Source organism: Pipra filicauda, unplaced genomic scaffold (genome assembly GCF_003945595.2).
Source record: "Pipra filicauda isolate LSUMZ 115617 unplaced genomic scaffold, ASM394559v2 scaffold307_size998922_pilon, whole genome shotgun sequence".
In the NCBI taxonomy this organism is placed as follows: Eukaryota; Metazoa; Chordata; class Aves; order Passeriformes; family Pipridae; genus Pipra; species Pipra filicauda.
In genome coordinates, this window is record NW_024104429.1 from 234,514 (window position 1) to 245,918 (window position 11,405).

The 11,405-nt window shown below is 45.8% G+C and overlaps 1 protein-coding gene across 1 annotated transcript in view; it reads right to left on the bottom strand.

The window, feature by feature from the left end:
* The window catches only part of LOC113983382 (mitochondrial peptide methionine sulfoxide reductase-like), a 163,623-nt gene extending 160,631 nt beyond the window's left edge, over window positions 1–2,992 (bottom strand). Inside the window, exon 1 of the mRNA XM_027712439.2 lies at window positions 2,854–2,992. Coding sequence (XP_027568240.1) covers window positions 2,854–2,992 — 139 coding nt within the window. The remainder of the gene's footprint in view (window positions 1–2,853) is intronic.
* Between the last annotated feature and the right edge of the window lie 8,413 nt (window positions 2,993–11,405).

The window sequence follows — 11,405 nt, forward strand, 5'->3', positions numbered from 1 at the left end:
AGAGAAAATCGAGGTGCATTGGTGAGTAGAGAACACAACCTAGAAGTTGTTACAGAAAAAGACTGAAGCACTCAAAAGCTCTTTTGCCTAAGTCTTCACAAACAAGGACTGCTCCAAAAGCTCTCCAGGCACTGGCAGAGTCAGAAAGAAAAGCAGCAAATAATGTGAGGAGAAATGGGTAATGGAAGCTAAATGTGTTTAAAGGAGCCACATGGAGATTTTTGAGAGCTGCAAGGCAAGCTTGCTGGTGGGGCCACCAGGACACTGCGACAGATCTGGAAATAATGATATAGAAAAATCTGTACCTAGAAAAATCATGGTGATTTTGGGAGATCCCTGATGGTGAGATACAGGCTACAGTAACAGTCACTTTTAATGAAGGCAAAAAGAGGATTGAGGGGCTCCGTTTCACCTCAGTCTCGGGACAGATCATGGAATAAATCCTCTCAGAAATTATTTCCAAAAGGCAAAGCAGCGGCTGTGACACGTGTTGGCTTTAGCAGGGTTCCGACACCCTCCCCTGCAGCATTTGCATGTGAAAGCTGACAAAGTGCTGGCTGCAGGAACAGCCTGCCAGGCACGGGACACGTCAGAAATCGGCAGGAAAATCGGCCTCCAAAGGCCGGGATCGATTTCCTGATGTCTGGTGTGCAGCAGGTCACCCCGGGGGCTGAGGCTGGGCCAGGAGCATTCAATATCTGCAACAGTAACATGAACGAGGTGACAGAAAACACGCTCAGCAAATCTCAGGGCAACGTTAAACAGACACGACAAACAGCAGAGGTTTGTCCAAGGAGACTTCGGAAAACTCCAGGTTGGAAAAACCAACAGAAACCGTCTGGAGGTCAACAAGGAGAAGAGCAAGTTCTGCACCAGACGATCTCCGAGCTGCTGGGAAGGAGCTGTGGGGCTGCTGGACCCCGGGTTAAATGTGTTCTCAGTGCAAACACAGCAAACTGGGCTGGGCTGCATCACAAGGAGTGGGCACAGCAGAGGAAAGGGGAAAAAAACTCCCTTCTAGGCTGCACTGGTAAGAATTCACCTGGAATACCATCTCCAGTTTTGGCTCTCAGTTCAAAAGAGACTTTAATAAAATGGCAAAGGTCTGAGAGGTCAATAGTCCAGTTGGCCATCAGCCTAAAATTCAAATTATCATTCTCTTCTGAAAGTAGTTTACATCTCATTTTAACTTTTGCAGATTACCAGAGGCCCATGCTGTTATTAAATACATAATACCACATTTAGCCATAGAAGAACATCCAAAAAACTTCATATTTGGCCTTATGAGGATGCTTTTTGTACAAGCAGCACAATAAATTATTCTATCTGTGGAGTCACTGAGCATAAAAGGGGCTTAGTGTGTCTTCTGTCCAGGCTTTTATCAACGAGGTGCCACTTTAATCCAGGCAATGTGCTACTCTTGGTATCATCTCTGGAGTTCACTGCTTTAAAGACATAAACCCCATCTCTGCACCCCTCCTTTGAGCCCATTTTCTCCACATCAGACATTATAATGTTCCTGCTACCTTTAATTTTACCACCACATTCAGATTTTTACCAAATATCTATAAAATGTAAGATTTTACTGTGCTCTCAAACACTGGGCTTATGCCATCATCCATTTATTATCCTCCCACCAGCACTTACATACTTTATGTGTTTAAATATTTCTTTTTTTCCCTAAGTTCACACACTTTTTCAGGGTCTACAGGAGTCTGGAGCAAAGATACATATAAATAACACCTTGTACAATAAACACCTTGTAGGAGAAATACTGAAGACATGTCTTAGAGCACCTCAGTGCCACTGTAATTCCTTTAGAATGGCAATGACAATCATCTTGGAACACTTTCAGCTCCTGGGAGGGCTGTCAGAAGGCAAAATTGCTTAATTCTGGGTTGTTACTTTGCTTACCTGACAGCACACATTTACTCAAAGGAAAATCACTGAAAGAATTATTGAGAACTTAAAAATACTTTGCAAACAGAACCATAGAATGGTTTGGGTTGGGAGAGACCTTCAAGATCATCCCCTTCCAACCTCCTGCCATGGGCAGGGACACCTTCTCCCATCCCACGTTGCTCCAAAGCCCGTCCAACCTGGCCTTGGACACTTCCAGGGATGAGGCAGCCACAGCTTCTCTGGGAATTCCATCCCAGCCCCTCACCACCCTCACAGACAAGAATTCCTTCCTAGAACATCCATAGAAGAGCCACTCTATAATCAGGAATTATTTTTTGGTATTTATTTTATTTAGCAGTAGAAGTAAGTGATGTAGAAATCTGTTTAAAACCCTCAATAGGACTATTGCTGCCCTCAGTAAAAATTAGACAGAAAATTCAATATTTCAAGAGAAATCATAGAATAGAATCACAGGATGGTTTGCGTGGGAAGGGATCTTAAAGCTCATCCAGTTCCAAGCCCGTGCCATGGGCAGGGACACCTTCCACTAGCCCAGGTTGCTCCAAGGCCCGTCCAAACTGGCCTTGGACACTTCCAGGGACGGGGCAGCCGCAGTTTCCCTGAGCACCACCAAGGACAGCACTCGCTGTCTGCTCCAGCAACCACTAATTCCTAATTCTTACGACACAAAGGAATCGTCACCACGCGAACAATCCACGACGCAAACGCGCTCCCACCGGACATTTCCTCCCCCTCTCCCCGTCACCCCCTCACGGGACGCGCCCCCTCCGCCATGTTTCCCCCCCCCCCCCGCCCCTCAGCGCGCACGCGCAGCTGCGGCCCCGCCCCTCCGCCAGGGCACCGCGCACGCGCGCGGCGCGGGGGGGAAGGGGGCGCCGGGCTGAGGCAGCGGAGCGGGAACAGAGGGAAGGGACGGCGGTCTGACCTTACCTGCCACCGCCATGCGCTGGGTCCTGCCGGGCAGCGCTTCGCCCTCCTGCGGCAGGCGGGAGGCCGAGTCGCCCATGGCGAAGGCGGAGCCGCGGAGGGCGCGGGCGAGCAGGAGGAGGAGGAGGCGGCGCGGAGGCATCGCCCGCTCAGGGGGAGCCCCGGGGAGGGAGGGGCGGGGGGGGGAGCGCCCCCTGCCGGGCGGCGGCACAAAACGCACCCCCCTCTCCTCCCTCAGACGGTCCCTCACGGGTCCTCCCCTCCTTGTCCATGTCCTCCGTGACCCTTTATCCCGAAATATCCCTTTGCACGGTCCTCCCAAACACCTGTGTGGAATGCTCCTTGCTATGGAGTCTATATGCGCGGTATTGTTTCCGGTATTATTTTGCAGCCTCGGGAGGGGTTTTTGTCTACGTGCCCCTCATGCGGTCCCATTCACCTCATCCTCATCTATATCACATTAACCCTCTGTCTTGTCCATGCTCCCGGTTTTAGGAGTGTTTGTGCAAATACATTCAGGGAAACACACTACACAGACTCTTCATTCACAAATGTGCTTTATTGTACAATATAATCATAGAATCACAGAATGCTTTGGGTTGGAAGGGACCTTAAAACTCATCTTGCTCCAATCCTCAATTAGATATGTTTTTTTCTATGACTTTTCTGTTGTCTATTTACGCAGCATTCTCCTGCGTTACATTTAGCCAACATACTGGATCATCCCAATCTTGCTGAGTACTTTTTGCATGAAGATGCTCCGAGTAACATAAATCTTCAGGCAGAAGCGTCTGCACCTATGTTTTCAATAAAAGTAAAGAAATAAAAAGTGAATGGAGTAAAAGTGCCTGTGGAAAATATCCACTGTGTTTGGGGGATAATACATATTCACACATATTCATATAATCATGGAGTGGTTGAGATTGAAAGGGACCTTAAACTCATCTCATTCCAATCCCCTGCTGCGGGCAGGGACACCTCCCACTGGACTATACAAAGGACAGGATAGAAATTCATTGCAAAATTCATCTGGAGGGTTTTGAAAAAGTTGGGTTGTTGGCCGAATTGATAGATGATGATAGAACAACAGACTAATACCTAATCTGAGAGGAAAGTCATATAATTCTCTCAAGAAATGGTCCATGATGGATGCAGTTCCTTTCTGCTCTTAATCAATCTGAGTTTTACCTGGATACAATACACTTGAGGCCTAGAATTTAATTCACATTTATAACGGCATTGGGTATTTATAGCAATATTGAGAATTCCCAGGTGCTCCTAGAGAAGCAGAAAATTCATCTTTTAGGAGTCAGGCTTTCTTCAAAATTAAAAATCCATTTGGGAATCTGAGAGACAAACTGTCCCACCTCTGCTTTGAGATTCACTGTTCCGTGCTTGAAAGGCGAATGACACCCTCTTTGAGCACATATAGGCCCAAGATTGCAGTCAGTTTTTTAAGTTTTGTGAAACTTGGATAGTTAGAATCATTGAAATCAGGACTAGAGAGGACCTCAGGTGACCTCAAAGCAGTCTTGTAATAACCTGAAAAAAATCTATTGAATAATGAGTGAATATATGATAAATAACTATGATATTTTGACAGTACAAGTTAGTAAGAACCAGAAATGCTCAATAACAGAGTGTGAATTTTATTTAAGGCATGTTCACCTAATTAACTGCTCTCTCATTAGGGTCACTCTGTCATTTCCCAGATCTTTCTTTGTAAGAAACCACTAAAGATGACAAGATCCACTGGTTTTATACTGACCATCTCTTGTCTTGCACCACATATACCTGCCCATAATGTCTAAAAAAACACTGGTTAATGTCATGATGGGTGTCAATGGACTTTTCCCCTGAGAGTTAATGTCTCTACCTGTAAGCCTGAATTTTTTTCCTGTGAGCATCCTCTGCCTCTTTGTGACCAGTTATGTTTTCATTACCATCTGTAGTGGTTTTCCCCCAGAGGCTAAGAAAAGTGGTAGACCCCAAGGGGTGGAAACCCCTGGAAGTTTTGGAGTTCTATCCAATGGGCGCTCCTGCAAAAATGTAAACATATCACAAGCTCACCGGAAGAGAGGAGTTGTAGTTTGGTTGTTGGGAGAGGTGACCATGCTGTAGAGCCACGAGGTAGGGGCTCTGAGCCCCTTGGGGCCTCTGGCCCCCTCCCAGCCCCGGCTGGGGGGATTGCAGAGACTTGGAACAGTCTTAGACTGGGCTAAGTGCCTGTAGTTATGCCGGGAGATGTTTTTCTCCATGGGCGCAGAGCAGCAGCCAGCACTGACCAGAGAAACGGTGGCAGAGAGCCAGGACAGATAAGAACCTGAACCGGAGGAGCAACAGAAACAACATGCAGCACCGCAGAAAGAACTCCTGGAAGGAGAGCCGGGAAAAAGAGAGTCAGCAGCCGAGAGACAGAGTTCTGGGGGTAAGACTGATACCAGATTCCCCCAAACTCCTTTGTGACCTCTGAGAGAGAAGGAGGACATGGACTCCTATTTAGGAGAAGAGTTTTAGACATGCAGCACCGGAGAGAGAGAGAGGAGCTGAGAAGCTCAAGAGACGTCCCGGAGCTGGACCGGGACGGCCAGATGGAATGCAGGGGGAGTTGACCTTGGCTCCCCCCTCACACTGCTGCCAAGGTGGCAGCCTGAAAGACAGGGCACAGAGGCCCTGCAAGCTTGAATCTCCTGGAGATACCAGACCGTCACGAAGACCTCCCTGTGTCTTCGTGATATGACGTGGTGAAACGACCTTGTCTGGGGTGAACGAAGCCCATGGAAGACCCCCTTTGCCTGCGTCAAGGGGGCCGAGGGAGCTTGGATACCTCCCTCGTGAGTGCTGGCAGAAATCCAGCTATCAACTGCTGCATGTGGACAAGACAGACAGAACCTGCTACCTTAGAAGATGCTGCTGCTTAAGGACTGGAAGGGATCTGTCCTTCTTTCCCTCCTGGACTTTTATTTGGAGGGGAGAAGAGATCTGATCCATTGTAAATACTTATGTCATGGTAGAGATAGTTGTGATCGTGTGTAGAATGTGATATGGTATTTATTTGTACAGTCATTGTAATATATTCCCTTTCCCCCACATTGAGTCTGGTGTGTTTTGTCTGGAAAAACCCATCTCACATTAGGTTGAGACGTGGGAGGGGGCTTAGACTAGGGGTTTGGATTTTGGGACTATCTCAAACCATGACACCATCTCTTCTGTGTGAATGGAGGTCGGGCAGAGGTGAAGGGCAGAAAAACAGACCCAGGTTTGGCTGCTCAGCCTCGCGGATGAAGTGACTGAGACCTTCCAGAGCCCTGATGTGCTGAAAATCCAGCCTTGCCTCCACTCCAACGATCCTGGTGATCCTCCACATGCTGTCCCTGTGTGTTTATCTCTTAAATCATAGGTGTCTTTTCCAGTACATTAATTCTTCTGGGAAAAAGTGCTTTGTCACCCATCACATTGAACTGTTTCACATGTGAGGCTGAAAACAGCAGAGCAGGGCAGGGGGGTTGCAATCAAAAGCAGTGGGTAGAGCAGTGACAGTGGGGCTGCTGATGCTGTAAAATTCCGGGTATTATGGGCAGGAAATAGGCTGGCATTCCCTGTTTGTGTGGCACTTCACACACTGTGTTCCTGCCTGATAACTGAATTCCAAGTATTAAACGGTAATAAACCACCGTGCCACTTAACAAATAAAAACTGCTGATTTTCACAAGGACTTAGTGCTTGTTGGCTCCATGGTAACAGAATGCTGTTTAAATTAGATAAATCCCACTTGTATTTCAGGAAAGTGTGGGATATCCACTCCTCTAGTTCCAGAAGGTGGGGGGGGGGGGGGGCAGACTCCAAAAGTCATATTTTAACTTTGTTTAAAGTTTCCTTGATATGGATTTACCTGTCCAAGCAAGAAGTAGAACATGATTATTTCTTTATTTATGCTTCACATAGACATTCTATGTACCCACATATAGATTGAAGTATATCAGGAAAAAGCCTGGATTAAGGCACCTACACAGTGCTTGCCTTCCCATGTAATTATCACAGTATTCCCAGCACAGCAATTTTATGCCATATGCTAAAAGTCTTTGGGAAACCAGCATGAAGATGGGAAAAGAGAGGAAAGAGAGAGAGAGAGCAGGAAGAAAAGAGATGTGGGCTTACCTGTCTCCTTTCAGCCAAGGCTTTGCACTAATTCCTACCCGTCCAGTCCTAGGAACTTGCTCAAAATATACATCATTTTTTTCCAGGACCTGCCATTTCCTGTCCATAATCCATCAGAGTTACATTTCCTAGTCTTTGTGCTTTGGGATAGATGCGCTTTTCCCACGTAACAAAATCTGCCGTATCTTGAAAGTGATAAAGCCCCGTGTGACCATCTCCGTGGTAATCCACGGGTTGGGAAGGCAGGTTTGTGCTTCCCTCTGCATCTCCTGGAAAAACCATCTCTTTTTTATCTGAAAACATGCAGTGAAAGAAGGTCCTCCGCAGGCTTTAGTGGATTATTCAGTGCTTGATTACTGTTACAAATATGCACCTTATTTTTAGGTTGGCTTCAGCTCCCAACCGTCACAGCTTAGCTTATCTTCCCTACAATGAGGAGATTGCTTTTATCCAGGTTTTGTTATCCAGACTTACTGCTGTAGGCTGCAGTCATCCCTCGAGGCAAGATAAACAGGACTCTGGGAGTTCATCACAGTCAAGTATATTTTCTAATTCTCTTGAGTCACTGCACATCTCTGGACCCTCTCCAGGTCTTCAAGTGATGTATTTCCTGATTTTTTTCCTGCTTTGATGAAGATGTGAATAAGGAAGCAGCATTCTGGTGCTACTCAGACCAAGGAAGTGCTGATGCCATCTGATTTCTTGGGTTGGCCTTCACCTGTCCAAGGGCAATGTTAGATCTTCAGCCTCAGAGATTCATTGCTGTGAGTCCCAAGACTCCTAAAGAATTTATTACCAATGTATAGAAATATAGATGTGATTATGGCAGATATATACAAAATTTGTGTGCTGTGCCTAGTCCTTGGCACTATTTAAATCACTAATATAGACTCGTTCCAGTTCCTTGTCTTCGTTGCCTTTGCTCCTGCAGCTGATGGCAGCTAAAAATCATTTTCCATGTTCTTCTCTGTAATTGGTAAAAATGTCAAATAAGGAATCATACAATACTCTGAGTTCGAAGGGACCCACAGGGATCATTGAATCCAACTCCTGGCCCTGCACAGGACACCCCAGCAATCCCACCCTGTCCCTGAGAGTGTTGTCCAAACACTCCTTGAGCTCTGGCAGCCTTGGGGCCGTGACCACTCGTGACCACTGCCCTGGAGAGCCTGTTCAGTGCCTGACCACCCTCTGGGGGAAGAAGCTTTTCCTGAGATCCAACCTAAACCTCCCCTGGCACAGCTCCGGCCGTTCCCTCAGGTCCTAATGGAGCTTAGGACCAATGCTGACATGACACCACTGTAAAGACATGGATCTCATGTCAAAGTCCCTCATTGCAATCCCGTTGTGTGACTGGTCAGGTAATGAGATCTCTGAAAATGCCCGAATTTTCATCAGGACAAACCCGCTGGTTCCCCCATTTCAGCAAAAAGGCCACGGACTGTTTCTAAGGGTTTTCAATCAAGGGAACTGGAGAATTTAGGCTCCACAATTCTTTCTGGAAACAAGAGCCCTGGATTCCTGTATCAACAGCTGTATCTGTTCCCCTGGCAGGACAGCAGGGATGATAACACAGCAAAGCAATCGATGTGAGACGGTTTCTAGAGAGGCGGGAAGATTAATCAGTCACTCATCCGCCTTCCATTTGGGATCTGGATGAGCACTGAGGTGCAGATTAAGCTCCATGAATTATACTAAAAATGGAGCTGACATAGGGGAGCCATCAGCACTGCACCTCAGAATAATGCAGTGATTTGGGATTTACAGAGGGATGGCAAAAACAATGGGCAATTTCATAGAACACAGACTACCATACGAGCCAGGGAGATGGAGAAAACGCAGGATACAAGGGGCCTCTACACACAGGGTCTTTATTTTTCCATTGCACTGCAGCAATTATGTGGGAAAAGTGCTAATGCGGCAGGGCAGAGCCAACCTTTGGCTCTCTCTTTCCTTCACTGGAGCTCAAGGTACAGCGTTATCACCAGTCCCCACATGTCCACACAAGCCCAGGTTGTGGCTGCTCCATCCCTGGGAGTGTTCAAGGCTAGGCTGGACAGGGCTTGGAGCAACCTGGGATACTGGAAGGTGTCCCTGCCCATGGCAGTGGGTGGAATTGGATGATCTTTAAGATCTCTTCCAATTCAAACCATTCAGTGATTCTGTTTGCAAAGTGGAAATGGCCTTAAACTGAAGGAGATTTGGTTTAGATTAGACATGAGGAAGAAATCCTTCCCTGCGAGGGTGGTCAGGCCTTGGCACAGGTTGCCCAGAGAAGCTGTGGCTGCCCCTGCATCCCTGGAAGTGTCCAAGGCCAGGTTGGACAGGGCTTGGAGCAACCTGGGCTAGTGGAAGGTGTCCCTGCCCATGGCAGAGGTTGCAATGAGATGGTCTTTAAGGTCCCTTCCAACTCAAACCATTCTGAGATTCTGGGGTTCAAGTGGAGACATCCAGAGGTCCCTTCCAATCCAAGCCATTTATAGTCCTAGGGTTGCTTTGCAGATCTGTAGATCACAACTTCATGAATTCCCTGGAATTAAGAGAAATTCCCAGCAGCTGAGGCTCACCCCTGGAGCTTTAAAATCAAGATTTCCCACTGTGGTCCGAAATACTCCATAGGTCAGACTCAAGTTCAGGAGAGGGCAAATTCCTGGGCACATCAAGTGGCCAGTGCTGCTCCATCAGTCAGATGCTCATTAGCATCATTTTTGCCTAAAATCTGAAACTTTGGTACAGATTTCACTACTTGGAGGCCATCGTGACACAACTTTTGGTAAAACCATAATTTTGGTAAAAAAATTCTCAATAAAGATTTTCTGTTCAGTTCATTTTGGGATTTCTATATTTTTATCACCCTTAACTCGGGTTTTGCAGGAGAGACTTTATGAACACATTTTTTCCCTTCATTTACCTAGGAAAAATTGAAGAATTTTTGAGCAAGTTCCAACCCCATAAAAATGTTTTTCATAATACATTTTGACTAAAGATTCAAAAAGAAATTGATTGTTTAGGACAATATCCTTCACATTCCCCATCCCAAGTACTATTCAACATTCCCTTCTCCAGGTTTTCCTTACTGATCTCATAGGCTCAAGATTTATTCCCTCCCTTACTAAGAATCCTTGAACCCCAAATCCCTCTTTGCTAAAATTTTTGTCTTTTTTAAATCCTTCCAAATCCCTGGAAGTCTGAAGCCCATTCACATAAATCCAAACAAGTGGCTAAAGTATATTAATGACTTTTAAGTATTTAAATATTATTTTATTTAAACATTGAAATGTACTTTTTCTTTTTAATTTATTTCACTAAATTAGTGATAGATTAGTGAGGAAATAAGCATGAAAACATGTAAACTGTTATTTTGGAGTAACATTTCAACAAGGCAACTACTCTGCTGGAGATACTGGGGGGATGTAGGAGGAAAAACAAGGAAAGGGTGTATAACTGGGTTTCATTTATAATGGCCCATAACAAAAAATTATTAAAAAATAAGACAACAGAATCAATTACATTTTTGGTGGGAAATGATGCACCATAACCATGCTCTGCTGGTGGTTTTCAATGCCTTGCAGTGCCTTGGCCTCGTCAGTGGCACTGCTGACTTTATAAAAACAAATGACAGAGTTGTTTACGCTGCCCCTCTAAAGGAAACAATCAGATTTAATGGTGCTGGTTTCAAAAAAAAAAAAAAAGAAAAAAAGAAAAGGAAAAAAAAAAAAAAAGAAAAAAAACCCAGCAATTCCTGTGCTGTGTGGTGTAATAAGCTTTTTATAAATGTGCTCATGTGGATGCTCAGCAGAGCCCGCTGTGCCGACACCATAAAACCGAGAGGGAGCTTCATCAGCCCTAAGTGCCCTCGTATATTCCCTGCAGCAGCATTCCCTGGAATTAATAAAGTTTCTGAGGAAGACACAGGCAAAAGATTAAAAATGCATGCGTGATACTACCCGTGGTAATAAAAGCTGCTGTTGTTTGGGCTGCTTGTTTATTGGCTTGCCCTGGGTGAGATGTTTTAAGGTGAATGTGACTGAAGAGAGGAGCTTTCCCTCAAGGCCCCGCTTTTCCCAGGGATGCTGGTCCAGGGCTGCTTCCCTGAGCCCTCTCGTGGGCTCCTTCCTCCACTGCAACAGCAGGTCCTGGAAACGAGGCATTCACTGTTCTCCAAGAAGATGGTCTTTATGAAACATCAGCTGTTTCCTCATCTCCCTGCATAAAAAAGTTGTAATAATAAAATATGATAAGTATTTCATTAAAATCAATGAGAATTTTTAGGGCTTTTACCACAGGTATCTCGGTTTTGCTCTGGCATCCAGCAATAACAGGGATTATTGAATAGCAACACAGAAAGCACTTCTGGGAATAGATCTGCAGCACAGCCTGTCACTGCTTGGCAAAAT